This window comes from Theropithecus gelada, chromosome X, assembly GCF_003255815.1.
Source record: "Theropithecus gelada isolate Dixy chromosome X, Tgel_1.0, whole genome shotgun sequence".
NCBI lineage: Eukaryota > Metazoa > Chordata > Mammalia > Primates > Cercopithecidae > Theropithecus > Theropithecus gelada.
The window spans coordinates 41,515,245-41,537,010 of record NC_037689.1 but is presented as its reverse complement, the minus strand read 5'-3'; the positions used below and the strand labels follow the sequence as shown (position 1 = coordinate 41,537,010).

At 42.2% G+C, this 21,766-nt stretch overlaps 1 protein-coding gene across 9 annotated transcripts in view; it reads left to right on the top strand.

The window, feature by feature from the left end:
* Positions 1-21,766, top strand: part of SH3KBP1 (SH3 domain containing kinase binding protein 1) — a 357,800-nt gene that overhangs the window by 82,244 nt on the left and 253,790 nt on the right. The window contains exon 1 of one of the 9 annotated variants that reach the window (XM_025372229.1): positions 1,521-1,686. The exons of the other annotated variants lie outside the window; for them this stretch is intronic. Within the exon in view, the coding sequence (XP_025228014.1) occupies positions 1,636-1,686 (51 nt within the window). The 5' untranslated portion in view covers positions 1,521-1,635. Of the gene's footprint in view, positions 1-1,520; positions 1,687-21,766 lie in introns of those variants that run through there. 9 annotated transcript variants of the gene reach the window in all.

The following is a 21,766-nucleotide window of genomic DNA, read 5'->3' as shown; positions in this document are numbered from 1 at the left end:
AGTGTGACATCAGAAACCCGTGTTCTTGCTGTCTCTTCCCCCACCGTGTTGTTCTGGCAGTAGCTTCACCCAAGGGCTGGCTTCCCTGTGGTGGTCAGACGGTTGTAGAATGGCATCCATCTGCAGTGGGGCCCTTTGCTTCCTTGCTCACAGCCTGTATGTAGGAGGAGTTATTTCCTGCAGTCTGATTGGGTGAGCTTTGTTTCCACTGCCCACCCTGAAGCAATGTTTGGTTTAGAATTAATTAGGTTGTCCTTCCTAGAGCTGGAAATGGGCTCCATGGGGAAATGGATGAGCACCTGTGACCAGGAGTGGGCTCTGCTGGGGAAGAAGGAAGGGAGCCAGCTCTACTGGGTAGGCAACCAGCAGTACTCGCTGAGGGTTACTGACCAACCACATTGGATTGTTTGTTTCCTTTCACTTGGGGGCCTTTTTTATGTTAAACACAAGCAAGGTGGTCCTCTGATTTTGAACTTGTTATCTGGGGGAAGGTAGACCAATCTGCTGAGTGACAGCAGATTTGATCGTTGATCTCTACAGGCTTGAGAGTAATAATACGTGAGTATTTTTGAAGCTGACCCTAGCTTTACATCTCTGAAAAGTATCAGTTCAGATCTCACCAGTTCAGGAGGTTCTCATAATTTGGTCAAGGAGTTCACTGAAGTTTACCTTTGAACAGTTTTATAGTGAGGGTAATATTGGTGATGGTGGTAATACTAACATATGTGAGAAGTAAATGACTTGAGTAACATTGGAAAACCTGTTTGCTTTAGGATAGAAATATCTAAATATACGACTAGTAGTAAATAGTAGAAATCATTTCTATCTAGTTGTTAAGTTAGTCCCTTGGAATCTCTCCTTGGGGAAAAAATAAAATCCTGCTCTGAATATGTCAGTGTTTGAATTACTGTATGAACTTGAAATTAACAAAAATGAACTTTTTTTCTAGTACAGTTCATGCTTCACTGAGCCAAACAGACATTCTGCCAGTTATTTGGACTTTATTAAATTTTACTTTAGTACTTATATGTAATAAAAAATCAAGGTAAGCCTCTGCTTTGCAAAGTCATTTATTTGATTAGGAGCTGTATTTTAGAGTGCATTTTCAGGGCGAGGTTTGTCCACATGTAAGTAATGAGCGTTTGCTGGTGCAGCTCTTAATGGTGAGAACGGATGTTGAAGAAAGCAAACACCATATGCCCTTTGTTTCCCGTGCATGTCCTCTTCTGGAGGCCTGGGTGGAGTGTTTCAGCTGTCTCAAATAATCTCCATTTTGCTGTTACTGCAGACTCTGCGGTTCTCCAGCTCTCTCCTCTCTGATGTTAATTATAACTTCTTCCTAATTAGGTGGCTCTTCCTCCTCCTCAGTCATACAGGTTCCACACTCTCAAGTGCCAGAGGTTGGATTACTTTTCACTTGATTTGTGACAGAAATAAGTGCTAAGAATTACAAAAAAAACCCCACCAGTGTGAGTGTGTAGTGGGAGGGGCAGGCGAGTTGGGTACGGGACAGGATGCTTAGAATAATTTTGCTGCCAAGTGAATCAGAGAGACTTGCAGTTCTCGGAGAGCACAGAACTTACTCCTGCCCAGAGTTCAGACACAGCCAGAAATTACCATTTCATACTTCACAGAATGGAGGTTTCAGCAGCCAAAGCCCCAAGTGCCGCAGACTTGTCTGAGATTGTAAGTAGGCCATACATCTGTTTTGATTGTTACGATGTCTGCATCTTTTGTAGCCTGTTGCCCGACTACTTTGTAGGCCAGGAGGGAGGCATGATGGGGAATTTGGTCTCAGGTCAGTCCTTCCAAGATGGTGACCAACATTGTTTTCTACTTGGCCCCAGGTCTCAGTTTTCTGGTTTGTAGCCGAAGGGTATTTCTTTCACTAAGCCCTTGTCTGTGAGAGAAGTGGATTCTTTTGGCTGAGTTCCTTTTGTAGTGGCATTTATAAAGATTTTGAACAGCTCTGTCATCTGGTTTGGTGGCTCTTTCCTTCTCTGATCACTATAGACAGCCAGGTGAGTTTTCTCCAGGGGATGCTGCACACAGGCAGCTGCATGCAGCCAAACCCCCTGCAGGCATCCATTTCTGCAGTGAGGTACCCCTCTCAGGGGTCGGGAGCAGGTAACATTTCCAATGCAGCTGGCAGTTTTGGGAATCTGGGAGGAAGCCAGGTGTGGAATTTAGCTTTCCTGTAGTGTGAAGAAATAAAGGGAGTGGGGGTAAGAATGAGATGGGAGACAGGAGGGAAAGTCAGCTTGGGGTCAGTCAAGAGCACTGTCCTGTTGCCAGATGCCAATTGAGGTGTCGGGACAGGTTCAGTTCCCCGCTCAGCTAACTGTGCAGCCATGGGCTGCTAACCAAGATCTCTCCGAGTCTTACTTTTCTCATCTGAAAATCTCCCTCCTACCACCTCACAGGATTACTGGATTGTTCGAAGTAATGAATGTGGAGGCACCCGGTGCTTGGTTGCCATCCTTCTCCTTTTCCGTGGCACTCTATGCCATAAATGCAAACAGTGTGCTGGGCTCTATGAGATGCCACCAGTGTTGCTGTCCTGGCTTGTTTCAGAGCAGCTTTTGTGGCCACCAAGTTCTCATGGTCAGTGTCATAGGTTTGATCTTGGGGTCGACCAATTGGCCTTGCTTAAGTACATAGCCCCAGGTTGCCCTTTTAGTCATGGCCAAGTACCCGCCTCCCAAAACAAGGTCCTGAGGAAAGGGTATGAGTGAGTCATGGTTATGTCTCATAGATAACGTTTAAGTTTAAAGATGATGGGAACTGGGGACCCAAGTTAGGAGGCTGTGTTATAGGTCCTTGGGGAGAGTGGTAATTCAAAAGACCCCTTTTCCATCCAGCTTTGAGTTTCCAACTTATTAAAACCTATATTCAGCCAGAGCAAGGGAGAAGGAAAACAAAAGGTAAACCTTGGCCAGGCACAATGATTTATGCCTGTAATTCTGGCACTTTGGGAGGCTGAGGCAGGAGGATTGCTTGAGCCCAGGAGTTCGAGACCAGCCTGGGCAACATGGTGAGACCCTGTCTCTACTTAAAAAAAAAAAAAAAAAAAAAATTAGCCAGGAATGGTGACACACGCCTGTAGTCCCCGCTACTCAGAAGGCTGAGGCTGAAGGATTGACTGAGCCTGGGAGGTCGAGGCAGCAGTGAACCATGATTAGGCTACTGCACTCCAGCCTGGGTGACAGGAGTGAGACCCTGTGTCAAAAAAAAATGAAAATAAAAATTAACCTTGACTGAAAACTGCTGAGCAGTCATCTGAATTCTGATTCAGAAGTACGTGTAGGAGACCGTCATGGTACTTTTCCATTGTGTTGTTTCATTTAATGTGTTTATGAATTTAGGCAGCCACCATGCACGTCGGTCAAGCCCCAGTTGCCTTTCGTGTGAGAGTGTGTGTGTGTGTGTGTGTGTGTGTGTGTGTGTGTGTGTGTTTAGGGCACTTTCTAGAGCCTGCTCTGTTAATTAACTGTACTATGTGCTTTATATTTGCTGTGAGTTAATTGCTGATGATAGTGCTCCCTTGCCAGTCACAAGTTCTCCCACCCCTTTCCCCCATTTAATTCCTTGTATTTCATCTCATCCATAGGCTCAAGTTGTTTGTCTTTGACTGGCAAGACTCCTCAATAATTGTGTATCAGTGATCTCTGACACAGTGCTAACTTTTATCACTGATTACAGAGAGACATTGTATAAATCATCAGGACAGTTTGTTTTGCGTATGATGATTTAAGAGCACCTCTTAGTCAACATCAAAGTAATGTATCAGAGTGCCAACCTTCAGTACTTTTCTGTTGCTTTTCGTTGAAATCCACTTTCTTTTCTGTGGTCTACTGGGCCTTGTATGGTCTGGCTTTGCCTACCTTTTCAGCCTCATCGGGGTCATCTTCCCACTCAGCCACTGCCTTCTACTGTATCGAGTTCTTGCCTGTCTGAGCACTGTCTCTGGGTCCGGGCACTTGCAATTCTCACTGCTGGGAATGCCCCTTTTTTTCTTTTTTGGCTCCTTGCTTGGCTGGCCCTTTCTCTTCTTTCAGGTACCACTCTACGTAGCCCTCCAAGGCCATCTTGTCTCAAGGGCCAGCCTCCATCTTGAGTTTCCTTTCTCCATTCCCATCACATCACCACATTTATTTCCTTTACAGTCCTTATATCACAGCCTGTAAATATTTTGTTAACTCGTTGATATACTTGGTATTTGATGTCTCTCCCACCAGAATTTTAGCTCCATGAGGGCAGGGGCCTTGTCTGTCTTATCCCTACCATATCCCCAGCTCTTAACTTGATTCTAGATGCATAGAAAATGCTCAACAGATATTTGTTGAATGAATAGTTGCTTTGGATAATTAACACGGTGAATGACTTTTAAGTAGTTTGTGACTGCAAGCTGATAGAGCCAGTCCCATCTTTTATGTGGCTGGACCCCTCTCCATCTGCATCCATCACTGCTCTGGCACTTTGGGAGCATTTCAGACCCCAGGGCACTGTTTCCCTCTCTTGGCCAGCCCCTGGCTGGTGTCTGGGATAACCCTCTGTTTTAAGCATCATTTTTGTTCTCAAAATGAAAACCACCTGTCTTCAAAGTGATTTGCTTAAAATAAATGCTTTATTTCTTTACCGAGACCTTCTTCCCTTTCTGCCTTTCTCCACCTCCTGCCAAGAATAACGTGAAAAACTCCATTATCTTGGAAAGTGGTTTTGCCTCTGGTTAGAATCCAAAGCCAGATGACTTACCACCAAATGTGCTGGGGTAATAGCTTTCCCCTGCCCTGCTGCTCTAAGTTGTTAGTGAGGTCTTGGCCTTGGCACTTCCCTTCTTTGTATATTTCCTTGAAACTTCCTTCCTACAGGTAAAGAAGCTAGCCCAAGGTACCACCTAAATGGCAGTGAGGGTAGGGCCCTTGTCTAAGTAGCACTCTGTGGCAGACTGTTTGCCAGCTCACTGACACCTTACACCAATTCCAGGGAGTTGACAGTTTTTTACCCCCATTTTAGAGATAGCAAAATGGAGGCTCACTGAGGTTAGGTGACTTGTTTTTAAGCACATAGGTTGCAACCAGCCAAGATCAGAAACCAGGCTTGTCTGACTCCCAAATTCATCTTTTATTTGTTGATGTACTCAGGGTCTCCCAGGACTTTATCGACCAAGTTCTGCAGTTAAAAAAAAAAAATCTGGCAACCTGGTCCACGGTACACATCCATGTAACTGCAGTAAGTTTCCTGAAACAGTAGCTGCCTTCACTGTGTGCGATGCCCTCTTGTATTCTCCATTCCATTCAACAGATGCTTGTCAGGACCTTCTAAACTGATTACGTGGCCCACTGATTGGTGGCAATCCATTTGAAAACAGTTTGAGGGACATAGTGTAGGTGAGGTGTAAACTATGCTTAGTTTATATAGAGGTTTACATAGTGTAAGCTATTAAAGAGAATTTTTATGGCAATATAATATACATATATAAAATGCACGTGAGGGTACAGCTGTTGAATTTTCACAAACTAAGCATGTCTGCATAACTAGCACCAGACCAAAACACACGCCATTGATTTAAGCTTCTTTGAATGAAGACAGAGGCATGGAGTACAACAGAAACTGATAGCCCCTGAGTTTGTTGTGAATTACGCACATACAGCTTACTCCATAGGCAGACTCTTTTTGGAGGTCCATAGCTTGCCTTTCCAGTGATGGGGCCCAGCTGGTGTTTGTTTGAGGATCTAACAATCACCGAAGGAGTCGAATGTGGCTTCTGTAATGGCCTCAGAAATTAGCACAAAAGGAGGGCTGACTGAGAATGTGCCTGGTAAAATGTGAACATAGAGGAAGAAGAAAGGGCAAGGCCCCGTAGTTGAGTACAGAAACGTTAGGGTGTGAGAATTTGTGGTCATAGTAATTGAGACCAATTTTACTGAAATGGAGGGCGGCGAAAGGAGGAAGGAAAAGGAATTTGTGATTACAGCAGCAAGCCCCTAGAGGTTAATGAATGTCTCTATAAAATAAGGAATATCTACCTCTCACGGCGAGTGTTGACTTATTAGAGAAAATTGTTTTAGTATACTCAACTAAAATGCTTAATTCTTGGCAAAAGATATAGATGCATCTCCTTGCAAAAGCAAGCTAAAGCAACTTTGCTTTCATAATGTATGGGTTCTGTAAAGCTGTCTTGGTGGACACTTTACAGTGTAATTCATCATAATGGGGTGTGCATAGAAATGAAAGGGAGCGAATATCGTAACATGCCTTGAAGCATTGAGTGCTAGGTTACAAAGGGCATTAATTAATACAACTTTATGGGATTCATTTATAGCTCACTTTTAGTCAAACTGAAATAGCTTTCCTGAATCAGGGACTTTGGGATAATAATAAATCCTTTTGTCTTTGTTGATCAGATAAGCTCTTATTCACTGACTTCCTATTACTTTCTTGGCACCCAGAGTCATGCCTGAGCACTGAGAACTTGCTGAATGAATGGAAGGAGTAAGGACAAAAAAAAAATAGCTAGCGTTTAATGAGTGTATACTGTGTGCTTTGCCTCTTTTATCTGATTAAGTCATCACTTCAAGCCTGTGAGGCAGGCGCTGTTATCATTTTCCTCTTTATTTATTTTTCTATTTATTGAGACAGGATCTTACTCTGTCACCCAGGCTGGAGTGCAGTGGTACAATCACAGCTCACTGCAGCCTTGACCTCCTGGGCTCAAGTGATTTTCCCACCTCTTAACCTCCTGAGTAGCTGGATTATAGGTGCACACCAAAATTCCTGGCTGATTTTTTTTTTTTTTTTTTTGGTGGAGACAGGGTTTCACCGTGTTGCCCAGGCTGGTCTTGAACTCCTGGACTCAGTGATCTGCCTGCCTGGGCCTCCCAGAGTGTTGGGATTATAGGTGTGAGCCACCATGCCCAGCATTATCCCTTCTTTTAGAGCCACCTTATATCCTCTGCTTGCCTGGGGACGGTTCTGGTGTATGCCTGTTGTCCTCACATTAACATTGACATCACCTGCTTTCATTCTCAGATGTCCTGGTCAGATGATAAACCATTTCAGTCTGAAATGTTCTGGTTTGGATAGACAGATGAGGAAACTGAGACACAGAGAAGCCACATCACTTTCCATGCTCACCAATCTAGTGAGATGTAAAGGTGGAATTCTTTCCTGAGAGTCTGATTCCTGGTCATGTCTGATCACTAAGTTCTGGTGCTTCACAATTTAAGCCAAGGGAGATATAATATAGAAAAACCACTCTTTATGTTTTTCAGCTTCACTATTTAGTAAAAATCACTGCCAAGTTAGCATCTGAAGTAGGTTAATGTGACTCAGGGCAGTGGGAATGTGCTAGGTAAAGACTCATTGAAACCCTAAGTGTGTGTTCGTTAGTAAACCTGGACAACTAGTACCCTAGAATGATAATAGCATTCACATGTGCATGGTGCTTTATCGTTTACAAAACCTCTTCTCCCATATTATTGTGTTGAAGCTTCTTGTGCACTCAGAGGTGGGAGATGGATGGCCAGTGGTGGGATTCTCAGTTTACAGAGGAGGATGGGGTAATCAGCAGGTTGATACAGTTGCCTGCCTGAGGCTTCACGGCTAGAAAAGAGGCAGATCCAGGATTCAACCCAGGTATTCTGCCTTGGTGATCAGTGCATTCCACTCTACCACATGTGCCTTTTAGTCTTTATATATATATATATATATATATATATTTTTTTTTTTTTTTTTTTCTCGAGACAATGTCTTGCTCTGTCACCTAGGCCGGAATGCAGTGGCGTGATCACAACTCACTGTAGCCTCGACCTCCCAGGCTCAAACAGTCCTCCCACCTCAGCCTCCCAAATAGCTGGGATTACAGGTGTGCAACCACTATGCCTGGCTATTTATTTATTTATTTATTTTTAAGAGATGGGGTCCCACTATATTGCTCAGGCTGGTCTAGAATTCCTGGGCTAAAGTAATCCTCCTGCCTCGGCCTCCCAAAGTGCTGGGATTACAGGTGTGAGCCACCCATGCCTGGCCCAGACGTTCTTATACAGCCATTTGAGGGTGCTGTTTATGAAGGGTTAGGGAGTCACTTGAAGACTCATTTACCCAGAGTTTCTCAGCTTTGGCACTGTTGACATTTTGAGCCAGTTAAGCCTGTTGTGAGGGCTGTCCTGTGTGTTGTAGGATGTTTAGGAGCATCTCTGGGGTCTACTCACTAGATGCCAATAGCACAGTTGCCCCACCCCCCCACCAGATCCCTCCAAGACAACAAAGAAAAGTGTCTCCAGACATTACCAAATGTCCCTTGTGGGGGCACGATTGCCTTTGGTTAGGAACCACTGGCCTAACATAATAGTCACATTTAAAAGAGGGAAGGACGACCTTGAAAATGTTAGACCTGTCTTCTTCCCCTTTCTCTAGTTTCTAGAGCATCAGAAAAACAGTTGACAGACCTACAAAGGGGCAAAAGAGAGAGAGAACAAGCAACATGTTTCATGTTGAATTCTCTTCCATGGAAGAGCATTGTGTCTGCCAAAGGATAAGATAGCCAACATTTTTTAAGTTAAAAATCACACAGTTAAAAATGTTTTGATAGAAAAGTTAGAATAGAGATCAGCCAAAATATACACATACAGAATCTCCTGTAATCTTACTGCCGAGAAAACTGTGGTTCATATTTTGGTCTATTTCCTTCTAACCTTTTCCAGCATGCATATACAAGTATATATTAAAAAAATAATTTTCCAAATAGAGCCATGCCAAAAGCTGTTATAAACAGCTTTTTAATTTAAATGTGCCACAAGTATCTTTCCACATCTATGATACAGAGTTACTAAGTTTTGTAGTATTTTGTTGTATGGCTAGCATATAATTTATTCACTTAGTCTCCTGTTGTGTACATTTGGTTTGTTTCTAATTTGGTTTTTGCTATTAACATGCAAAACCATGGTGAGTATTCATGTGCATACTTACGCCCTTCCCAGCTTGTTTTTTTTTTTTCCTTCCAGAAGTTACCATCACTGTAATTTTTAGTATCCATTGAGCAAGATATCGAATTCATAATGTTCTGGATTGTATTTTAATTATGTCACATACCTTTACCCCTCAAAATTATGGAAATGTATTGATTAAAAATGTGTTTATGTGCTAGGCTTGCAGAATGGGGTGTGGAAAGTTCTTTGGTTTTCTGATTGAACGATGACTAATAAGAAACCATTTAGGTTTTGTGCCTTGTTCATGAAGCCCACTCTTAACTGTGTCAGGCTACTTCCTGAGTAGGAATCAGCCCAGTGAAGGTTGCTTAACCCTCCCTTAAGATTCTGTTCACTGCTGAAAGAAATTCAAGGCTATATGCTCATGAATTCTCATTGCTCATGGATTTTTCTTCTATGTGTTTTAAATTATAAACTCACGGAAAAGACATTCGGATGGTAGAGACGAGCGTAAAGTTTCCTATTTCACTCCCCTCCCCCTTGGGTTTTTGTTTTTTTCTTCATTCTCTAGGATTTTTGTATATACAAAAATATTGTATTTTTCAATAATTATACAAATATTGAAATACAAAAAAAATTAAAAGCCACAAATTGGGCAACAGAATGCAATGTATGAGCCAAGCAGCTTTTTTCCACTTAATGCATCTTTCTGTATCAGCACCTTACTGTGTTTAATTGGTGCCCTATTTGGGGTTGTTTTCAGCTTCTCCTGCAACAAGTCACCTTTTATTATGAGTCTATCCATGGGATACATGCTTAGCAGTGGAGTTGTTGGGTTAAGAGTTTATGCCCTTATGGTTTTGATAGATATTGCTAAATTGCCCTTCTACCAGCAGTATATAGCTTGACTTGTTTCTATCAGGCATTTTTTTCGTGCCTGGCATAAATTATTGAACAATAAACTGGGAACACAAAGGTAGAACCTCATCTATAGGAAGGGGCATAGTTGGTTAGGAGACCACGTCTTCCCTAATGACCATTATGAGGATTGGTTTTCAGCCTTGAGAATACTCAGAGGGTTGTGTATTTACTGGTTTTCTCCTGGGCTTGGCCTGAAACTGGCTTTTACTTTTTTCTTTTTTTTTTTTTTTTTTTTTTTGAGACGGAGTCTCGCTCTGTCGCCTGGGCTGGAGTGCAGTGGCCGGATCTCAGCTCACTGCAAGCTCCGCCTCCCGGGTTCCCGCCATTCTCCTGCCTCAGCCTCCCGAGTAGCTGGGACTACAGGTGCCCGCCACCTCGCCCGGCTAATTTTTTTTTTTTTTTTTTTTTTTTTTTTTAGTAGGGACGGGGTTTCACCGTGTTAGCCAGGATGGTCTCGATCTCCTGACCTCGTGATCCGCCCGTCTCGGCCTCCCAAAGTGCTGGGATTACAGGCTTGAGCCACCGCGCCCGGCGGCTTTTACTTTTTTCAACCATGGAGTAAGAATATGCATATAAAGTTGGGAGACAATACCCATCGAATATCTGGGAATATTCAATGACATGCCTCAATTAGAATTGAGGTGGTTAGAAATGGACTCTCATTACTAAAGAGGTTGTGACATGTAAATATCAGTGGGTCTCTGAAATAGAAGCATAGGTCATTTGGCATTTGGTACAGTGTATCAAATGGAACATAATATAATAAACGTAAATGGAACATGTTATAATCATGTTACAATCGTTAGTACCCCTCTTATCTCTTCAATGAAGTCTTTTCTGATATTTCTTCATTCCCCATGTTCTCCCACTCCATGATGACATTTTTTCACACTGTCCTTTAAAAAATATAGCTGGTTCTGCATTTTGGGCTTTTAATTGTTTTATTATCTTGGATCAGATATGTATCCCTAATCAAATTTTAACCAACACTTGGTTTCTAATCCTCTTCACTCTGGCTGGGTGTTTGGAACATAAATATTTTGATTGGTTGCCCACTCTAGAATTCTTCTGATTTTGTGGGGTCCCTGTGCTTAGTAAAGGAGGGCTCTCTCCTGGACATCTCTCCCTTGTAGGTCCACAGAACGGTACTCATAAAGGACTCTGTCATCTCAGTCTTCAGAGCGCTGCTTTCCTGCCTAGGGAAGGGCACAGCAGGGTGTCAACTTTTATATGATTTGGTATCTGAAGCAGCAGAGGATGGCAGATATTTGAAGATGCTTCTGTGAACCCTGGTGGGTACAGCAGCTGCCAGAGCCCAGGTAACCATGTTAAGGGCTCATGCTTTCTGAAATGTCAGGGCTTTCTGATGGGCACTTTTTAGGGTATTCTTGGCCACAATTTTTTTTTGAGTCACCCTGAAGTGTCCTGAAAGGTGGAAGCTAAAGTCCATGTAGGTTTGGCCTCAGGCTGGGCCCCTTAGAGGAGGTGGGGCAGCTTTCCTGTCCCTTCTCCTTGCGCCCCGAGGGCTGACACTGTGCCTTGGGGACTCTCCCTGGCCTTTCCCAGGGGATGACCTGGAGAGAGTCTTAAAAAGTCTTAAAAAAAAACAAACCAAAAAGCTGTTATTTATTTTTCTTATGGTTCAGATAATATATTTTCTTTTATAGCAAATGAAGAGGGCTTTTGGGGGGCAGGCAGTGTGATCTGAGGAAAATGACCTCTGGGATCAAATAGTTCTGGGTTGGAATGTGGGCTCTGTGGCCTTTTCCCTAAAGGGCTGTTATGGGCCAAATTTTGTCCCTAACCCCCCTGTACCTCATAATGTGACTGTGTTTGGAGATAGGTCCCTTAAAGAGGTGATTAAGTTAAAATGAGGCCATTAGGGTGGGCCTTAATCCAATCTGACTGGCTTCCTCATAAGAAGAGGAGATTAGGGCACACAGAAAGATACCAGGGGCGCGGATGCACAGAGGAAAGACCATGTGAGGACACAGTGAGCAGGTGGCCATCTGCAAGCCAAGGAGAGGGGCCCCAGGAGAAACAGTGTACCTTGATTCCAGCCTCCAGAGCTGTGAGGTAATGAATTTCTATTACTTAAGCCCCCCTAGTCTGTGGTAATTTGTTATGGCAACCCAAGCTGACTAAGGTGGGGGCTTTTAGCAAGTCAAGTCCCCTGATTTTGCTTTCCTAAAGAGGGACCACAACACCCTGAGTTGACATGAAGAGTGGACACAGTGCCTGGCTTCTAGGAGGTACTCTCAAATGGCAGTGGTGGTGGTGACCATAATCATTTAATAATATGATAATAGAAATCACCACCCCCTTCTCTCACCCAAGTTTTCTGACCCCGTCTGGTTTGAGGTTTTTCTTTTTCTTTCTTTCTTTATTTGTATATATTTTTTGAGATGGAGCCTTGCTCTATCACCCAGGCTAAAGTGCAGTGGCACAGTCTCGGCTCACTGCAACCTCTACCTCCTGGGTTCAAGCAATTCTTCTGCCTCAGCCTCCCAAGTAGCTGGGATTACAGGCATGCGCCACCATGCCCGGCTAATTTTTGTATTTTTAGTAGAGACCTGGTTTCGCCATGTTGTCCAGGATGGTCTCGAACTCCTGACCTTGTAATCTGCCCACCTCGGCCTCCCAAAGTGCTGGGATTACAGGTGTGAGCCACCGTGCCTGGCCTCTTTAGTTTTTTAACTTTCCTTTTAAGTCCTTTTCAAAGAGGCTTGCAAAGAACTCATATGATCAGAGATGGGTACTTTATAGGTTGAGTGAAGTATTTTCTTTTGAGTAACTCTTTTCATCCTTTTCATCTGTTAACATATTGGAGGTCCAGGTAAAATTGTATTTAGAACAAGGATTCTGCTGCTAAAACAGATTCAAAGTGACTTTTGGTGTGGTGTGCATATTTACTGTACCTGACACCCATTGTATTAGTTTGCTTGTGCTGCTGTGACAAAGTAACACATGCTGTGAGTGGCTTAATCAATGGAAATTTATTGTCTGGCAGTTCTGGAGGCTGGAATTCAGAGATCAAGGTGTGGGCAGGATTGGTTCCTTCTGAGGGTCATGACGGAGAATGTGCTCCGTGCCTCTCCCCTTGCTTCTGGTGGTTTGCTGACAATCTTTAGGTTGTAGACACATCACCCCAGTCTCTGTCTTCATCTTCACATGGCATTCTCTTCTCCCTGTGTGCAAATCTCTGATTCAAAGTTCTTCATTTTTTTGTTTTTGTTTTTTGTTTTTGTTTTTTTTTTTTTTTTTGGAGATAGGATCTTGCTTTGTTGCTCAGGCTGGAGTACCCTGGCATGATCATGGCTCACTGCAGCCTCCATCTTCTGGGCTCAAGTGATCCTCCCACCTTGACCTCCCAAAGTGCTGGGATTACAGGCATGAGCTACGTTGCCCGCCCAAAGTTCTCCTTTTATAAGGATACCAGTCATATTGGATTAGCGCCCACCCAATGACCTAATTTTAACTTGATCATCTGCAAAGACCCTATTTCTAAATAATGTCATATTCGTGGATACTGGGGATAAGGACTTCCATATCTTTTGGGGAGATACAATTCAACTCATAACACAAATTATATTGGAACCCTATTTACCATCTGTACACCTCTGCCTGTGGCCGGCAGCTTCCCAGGAGAAGTCCCCCTGCCTGGTCTGCTGTTCCTGTTTGCCATGCAGATTTCAGCTAAGAAGTCACCTGCTAGAGAGGCCTTCCCTGGCCACCCTCAATATAGAGTGATTGAATGAATGAAATAGATTGCAGAGTAAAATTAAAATGTGATTGAGAATTATGCTGAGCATAATTTACCCTTAAAAGTGTGAGAGAACTCTCCACCCCACATCAATGTTACTTGTAACTTTTTTGTATATGTTGGCTGTGTCCCCACCACAGATGCTATTTAAATATCATTTTGTGCTTGTGAATTGAGATGTCGGGCACCTTCTGAATGTCATGATGTTTCCTATTCTGTGTGCAGAGCGTGCCAAGAGGATTCAATTTGTTGGATTTAGATTTTTTTTTTTTTGCAATGAATCACTATTTGATTATGATTTTACAACAATTCACAGAATCAAACTGGCTAGACCCCTTCTCTGAAGGACATCTCAGGTCCAGAAAACCTGTGAATCATGAATAAGGGAAACATTTACTAATGCTAGTTAATTATCAGTGTTTGTTAAATATGTTCTCCTTGCTGAAACTGCTAGGGGCTGTGCAGAATACAGAAATAGAATAGGCAATAGCTGTGGCCTCCATGAACACACAATTCACATCAAACAGCCAAAAAATATATAATACATGCAAAGTTGTGTGAGAATGTGTAGTACAGAAATTAAGAAGAAGTGCTTGTTGTGGACCAGAATGATCAAGGCAGGCTTTGTTGAGGAACTTAGCTAGGCTTGGGCTGTGCCTTAAAGAGTTGGAGATCCCAGGAGAGGAGAGAGAATACCAGCTCAAGACAATATTAACATAATATCATTAAGCTGTATAATAGTCACAGTATATTTTGTACTACCAGGTTTTAATAAAAATTTTCTTCACAAGATAGATGTGAGACGATTTGTAACAGAAAAATATTGTATACATCCTAAATGTCCATCCACTTGGGATATATAAGTTATAGTACATCCATACAGTAGAATACTCTACAGTCAGAAAAAAGAATGAGGATGCTTTTTACTGCTGTGGACCTTCCAAATATATTATTGTTCAGTGAGAAAAGCACGGTGCAGGACAGTGAGTATGATATGCTAATGTATGATATTTTCTTAAAGAAACTAGAAGTTGCTTAAGGAACTAATAACCTATGTGTGGTCATGGCAAACTGGGAGAATGGGAGCTCGATTGTGTATGGGGATGTTTGTGTGTATGTGTGTGATTTGAATGATGTAAATATATCCTATTCAAAAAGTTAGACAGGTATGACGACAATAGTATTTGGTCACACTGTTGCTACTCTTAAATTGACTTAGTGTTTTGCCTTGCTGGGACATAATAAACGAAGATAACCAGCTACACCAGATATCCTAGAGATAAACTTTTGCATTTGCCCAGAGAATGAAATTCCCTTCACCAGCTTTTCACTTTTGTTGGCTGCCACTAGAAAGGTTTCAAACATAACACTCAGTAGAGGGGCTGGTCTAAGGAACCCCTTTTTACCCATCGTCTATCTTCAGCAGTTATCATCTGCTGGCCAATGCTGTTTTGTTGGTTCTCTCTCCTCCTCATTCTTCCCCTTCTTCCCTGTCCTCGATTATTTTGAAGGTAATGCCATTCTGATGGAATAATTTAGAAATATTACTCTGACCTCCTGAGTCCTACCATGGCCCCAGACATGCAGAGTAAATTAGAGCTTAGGTGGGAAAAGCTGTCTTTAATGGAATTTGGCTCATCTCGTTAAACTCATTTGATTTTACTTAAAAAATTTTTTTAAAATTATTGTGCAATACATATAACATAAAATTTATCATCTTAATCATTTGAAGTGTATGGTTCAAATAGCATTAAGTACATTCACATTGTTATGCCACTAATCTTTAGAACTTTTTTATCTTGCAAAACTGAAACTCTGCACCCAAGAAACACCAGCTCTCCATTTCTCCCTCCCCCCAGCCCCTGGCAGCCACCATTCTGTGTTCTGTGTCTGAATTTGACTGCTCCAAGTACTTCATGTAAGTGGAATCATACATGATTTGTCTTTTTGTGACTGTCTTATTCTACTTAGCATAATGTCCTCAAGGTTCATCCATGTGGTAGCATGTGACAGGATTTCCTTCCTTTCTAAGGCTGAATCATATCCTCTTGTATGGATATACTACATTTTGTTTATCCATTCATTCATTGATAGATACTTGGGCTAAGTTTACTTTTTGCCCCCGCTTGGAATATAAGGTTTTATGGCTCATAATAATTTCATGCTGTAGCTCATCAGAATGCCTCAGTACACTATAACCCTCCAGTTAAGAGAATAATTCTGAGCAGTTTGAGAATATATATATATATTTTTGAGACAGGGTCTCACTCTGTCGCCCAGGTTGGAGTGCAGTGGCGCAGTCTTGGCTCACTGCAATCTCTGCCTCTCTGGCTCAAGTGATGCTCCCACCTCAGCCTCCCAAGTAGCTGGGACCACAGGTATGTACCACCATGCCTAGCTAATTTTTTTTTTTTTTGGTATTATTTGTAGAGACCGGGTTTCACCATGTCGCCCAGACCAGGTTGGTCTCCAACTCCTGGGCTCAAGCAGTTTGCCCACCTCATCCTCTGAAGGTGCTTGAGAATTCTTATACCAAATACTTTGACTTGAAAAACCAGCACATTTTCCTTTCTGCTTTTGTGACCAAGGACAGCTTTTTCCCTCAAAGTTCTTAAATTGAATTTTGCCTCTTATTGGACTAGATTATGAATTTAGAGAGACTGGGGCAGGGGGTGGGGTGGTATCTTCATTTGCCCAGTACCTGGCACTGTGCTTGGTGCTGGGTGGGTACTGAGTATGTATTTGTTGGAGGAGGAGTGTTACTTTGGGCAAGGCACGTACCTACACCTGTATAATTAGGAAGTTGAACCAGATGAATTCTAAGACCCCTTTTGGTTCTAACATTGTTTGGGTCTATCATTAAACCTGAAAATTCCAGGCTGGGCCCAGTGGCTCACGCCTGTAATCACAGCACTTTGGGAGGTCAAGGTGGGCAGATCGCTTGAGGTCAGGAGTTTGAGACGAGCCTGGCCCACATGGTGAAACCCCATCCATCTCTACTAAAAACATAAAAATCAGTTGGGTGTGGTGGTGCAGGCCTGTAATCCCAGTTACTTGGGAGGCTCAGGCAGGAGAATTGCTTGAACCCAGGAGGTGGAGGTTGCAGTGAGCTGAGATCGCGCCACTGCACTCCAGCCTGGGCGACAGAGTGAGACTGTGTCTAAAAACTTAAAATAAAATAATAAATCTGATGATGAAAATTTCAGACTCTCTGGAATACTGGAGAGTGGGGGGAGGTAGTGAGATTTTTGGATAGACATATTTTCACTGCCCCTCAAATGATACTCCGAGGTGGTCACCTACAAGTAAAACCATCTCAGGATATAGTGTTTCTTAAAATAATATTCTGGATTTGGGACTTCCTCTTTGTGCAGTGGGTACCATTCTTTGAATAACAAGCTACCATCTAAAAAGTGATTTTAAGTTAAGCTTAATTGTGTACCACATTTCCTAAATATACACGGATAGAAAACAAACCTCCTCTTGACATAATCATCTTTATAATGAATCTCATAGGAAGTCTTAATGGTAATCTTACCATGAGAAGAAGTCAAAGCAATGAGCAACTGAGGAAAATGAAAATTCTGGAATTAGAGAAAAAAATGCTGGTAAGAAAGGACAGATGTGGTCTGAGTATTGAATTTTGTTGATTTTCTGAACTTTATGCTAGTTTGTACATTTTTATTTTAAGCCTGGTTTCCAAGTCTCTTGTTAGCAACCAGATGGTCGTTAAATAATTGATACGGGTTCATTTTAAGCCCATTTGGGGAACATAATGGCCTGAATTTTCCAGTAGAAGGATTTAGTAATTCTGCTGGTCTTTGAATGCCAACAGGATTTTTTGGAAATTGAGTTCCCTAATGTCTTGGAAGTAACTCTTGGAAAATAAGAACCAGTGAATTGATTGCATGATGTACTTGGAATAAAAAGTTAAGGATATGGATATGGTTTATTTTGGCTAAAACATCCACCCTTAGAAGTGGTTAAATTTGTAAAATTAGGTGAGGATGTGTGTGTGTGTTGTTTGTTTTCTGAGGCTTGAGTTAATGAATATGAATAGACATTTCAAATACACTGATATTTCCCATTTTCAGACAGCTGTTCAAAACTCTAGGGTCTGTGCATGTTTTTACTTATATCTGGGAGCTAAAAAGTCTGAGATCATAGAAACAGTAGAATTATGGTTATTAGAGGTTGGGAAGGGTAGGGAGAGAGGAGGATAGGGAGAGGTTGATTAAGGGATACAGAATTACAGCTAGATGGGAAGAATAAGTTCTAGTATTCTGTGGCATCGTAGGCTGACTATAAACAACAATTTATTGTATATTTTCAAACAGCTAGAGGAGAGGATTTCAAATGTTTTCAGCACAAACAAATGCTCAATGTTTGAGGTGATGGATATGCTAATTATTCAGATTTGATTATTATGCATTGTATATATGTATTGAAATAGCCCATGTACCCCATAAATATGTACAATTATTATGTGTCAATTAACCAAAACACTGGGGTTTGCTACTCTACAGTCTTACTAAATGCTTTTCAAAGAAAAAGAAACTCCTTAAAGTGTGGTTTGCAACGAGAAAAAGGGTTGTGAGTTGCCTCCAGAGTCAGTGAGCCTCAGTGGTCATTTTGTTGTTGTTTTTGAGACAGGGCCTTGCTCTGTCACCTAGGCTGGAGAGTGCAGTGGCACGATCACAGCTTACTGCAACCTTGACCTCTTGGGCTCAAGTGATTCTCCCACCCCAACCACCCGAGTAGCTGGGACTACAGGCACATGCCACCACGCTGGCTGATTTTTGTAGCTTTTTTTTTTTTTTTCTCTTGGTAGACAGGGTTTCGCCATGTTGCCCAGGCTGGTCTCACGCACTCTGGGCTCAAGAGATCCTCCCACCTTGTCCTCTCGAAGTGCTGGGATTACAGGCATGAGTCACCGTGCCTGACCTGTTATTTGAACTGGAGAAAGGCATCAGCAACTGTTTTGGGGGTGCTAGTGAGCCACAGGTTGTGTTGCTGGAAACAGTTAAAGAGGAAGCTGAGATCTGTCTGAAAGAGCCTCATGAACTGTCAGAGTGGTGACAGCGGCTGTGCTATGGAGAGGTACTGCTTTCAAGTGCTCTTTTAAGTAGTTCGCATTCTCAGAATGTCACTAGGTGTTTCCAGCAGAATCCCATCTTGCAAAACATGTCTGTCCTGGGCTCTGTTTTGTTGTGTATGTACAAAGCCTTCCTTTCCTCTCCTCTGCTTACGCCACCGTGGCTAGCCAGTCTTTGGCTGTCTTGGGATCTGAGTGGAGCTCCTGGTGGGAACAGCCCCAGAGGCCTCATTGATGGACAGATTAATTTTCCTTGGCTGCCACAACAAATGACCACAAACTGGGTGGCTTAAAACAGCAGAAATTTATTATCTCTGATTTCTGGAGGCCAGAAGTCCAGAATCAATGTGCCCTCCAATGGTATTGTAGGGGAGTAGCCATTTCTTGCCTCTCCCAGTTTCTGGTGGCTCCTGGCTTTCCTTTGCTTCCAGGCACATCACGCCTATCTCTGCCTTCCTCTTCACATTGCCTTCTCCTCTGTCCATCTTCTCCTCTGTGTGTTTCATATGAGGACAACACTTGTCATTGGATTTAGGGACCCCCAGGATAATCCAGAATGATCTCTTCATCTCAGGATCCTTAACTACATCAGCAAAGACCCTTTCCCCAAATAAGGTCTTGATTCTGGGAATTAGAATGTTGACATATCTTTTCAGGGGGTTGCCATTCAACTTACCACAGTAGGAGTACCAATTCAGGATGGGGCCTTAAAAAGGAAGCAGAAGAAACAAAAGCCTTCATAATGTGATAGTTTAAAAAATCTGCCTGGTCATTTAAAAAAAGCCTTCAGAAAGTAACTTTATTGAGGCACATTTTAAATATCATGTAATTCACTCATTTCAAGAATATAGCTCAATGGTTTTTAGTAAACATATTCAGTTATGCAACTATCATCATAAAATGCTTTAGAACATTTTCATCAGCCCAATAATATCCACATCCTTCATGCCCATTTATTGTTAATTCCCATTCCCACTCCCAGCTTCACTGCCTGCTGTCTGCTCTCTCTCTAGATCTGCCTTTTCTGGATGTTTCATATAAAGGGTTTTTTTGTTTTGTTTTTTTTTTTTTATTTTTTTTGGTGACAGAGTCTCACCAGGCTAGAGTACAGTGGTACAATCATGGCTCACTGCAGTCTCGACCTCCCAGGCTCAAGTGATCCTCTGTATCCTTAAGGGATACAGAATCTCAGCCTTCTGATAGCTGGGACCACAGGTGCATGCCGCTATGCTTAGCTAATTTTTTGTTGTTGTTATTTAGACAGGGTTTCACTATGTTGCCTAGGCTGGTCTAGAACTCTTGTACTCAAGCAGTCCTCCCACCTTGGCCTCCCAAAGTGCTGAGAGTACAGGCATGAGCCACCATGCTTGGCCTAAAATTTTATTTAAAACTTAAGAAAACATTTCTGATTGTAAAATATGGAGAAGGACAATCCCATCACCTGGAGCCTGTGAGAAATGCAGAATCTGCATTTTAGCAAGATCCCCAAGGCATTCTATATATTAGACTTAGACACACTGGTACGTTTTATCTGCTATATTGATCCTTTGTCCACTTAATATATTATGAGCACTTCCCCAAAAGTATTATATCTCTTCTGAGAACATTTTAAATCTCATTGTAAGAATATACCATAATCTATTTAACGAGTTGCTTCATGGCAGGCATTGTTTCCCATCTTTTTTGCCCTTGAAAATAAAGCTGCAATAATTATCTTTGTATAGAAATATTTGTGTATCATTTTATATCTGCTATATCAGTAATTCATTTTCTAGGAATTGATTATAAGACAATAATTATAGACAGACTGCTAAAAATTAGGAAGTGCGTATGTAAATACTGATCAGTGGAGTCAGTCATTTAAAATGCTATTTTCCTGGAAACTAGACCTAAAACCAAGCAGATAATAGGAAATATGAACCCTCAATACATGATGTTAGCACATCTTGCTAACTCTCACCTCCTTCTCCTCCTCCTTCTTTTTTTTTATTGAGACAGGGTCTTGCTCTCTCACCCAGGCTGGAGTGCAGAGGTATAATCATGGCTCACTGCAGCCTTGACCTCCTGGGGTCAAGCAGTCCTCCCACCTCAGCCTCCCAAGTAGCTGGGACTACAGGTGAGCACTACCACACCTGACTAACTTAATTTCTTTTCTTTATAGAGACAGGGTTTCGTCATATTGTCCAGGCTGGTCTCAAACTCCTGGGCTCAAGTGATCTGCCCACCTCGCCCTCCTAAAAGGTTGGGATTACTGGTGTGAGCCATTGTACCCAGCCACCTCCATCTGCTTGAGCATTGGTTTCATTGTTGAACAAAATGAATGAGCAAATAATGAATGAATGAGTGAATGACAATGGCATCAAAAAGTGAGGTATAGGTTGGTACTGAGCAGCAGTGAAATAGAAAGGAACAAAATGCTGGGCCCACATGTAATCACTTCCTTATCGTAATTATAATTTTATCCTTTTGTAATTTTATCCTTTTAATTTTATCTTATTGTAATTTTATCCTTACTCAATTTCCAACCTCCACTAGTCGGTTCTGCCCTTGTAAGCAGCCCAGCGTGTCACTCCTGGAAGCCCCTGCTGCTTCAACTGTCTGTAGCTCACTACTCGTAGGTGGAAAAGTCAGTCATGGGAGTGACGGTACCTCCCTCAGATCACACCGACTGGGCTTTTGATTTCGTTTTCCCACTTTGCACAAGGATTGTAGTCTCTAGAATATTTACTGGCCTCCCTAATTCTCAGATCCTTGGGAAGTATGTGAAAAGGTCAGGACTTGTGTTTTCACTTCGTGTCTGCCCGATTGCCAGGCTCGTTAGGTCAAGGAGGAATTGAGTGAGTTCCAAGGAGAGGGTGAGTCTGAATTTTCCTCTTTCTTTCTTTTCTTTCTTTTCTCTTTCTTTTCTTTCTTTTCTCTTTCTTTTCTTTCTTTTCTTTCTTTTCTTTCTTTTCTTTCTTTCCTTTCTTTTCTTTCTCTCCTTTCTCTCCTTTCTCTCCTTTCTCTCCTTTCTCTCCTTTCTCTCCTTTCTCTCCTTTCTCTCCTTTCTCTCCTTTC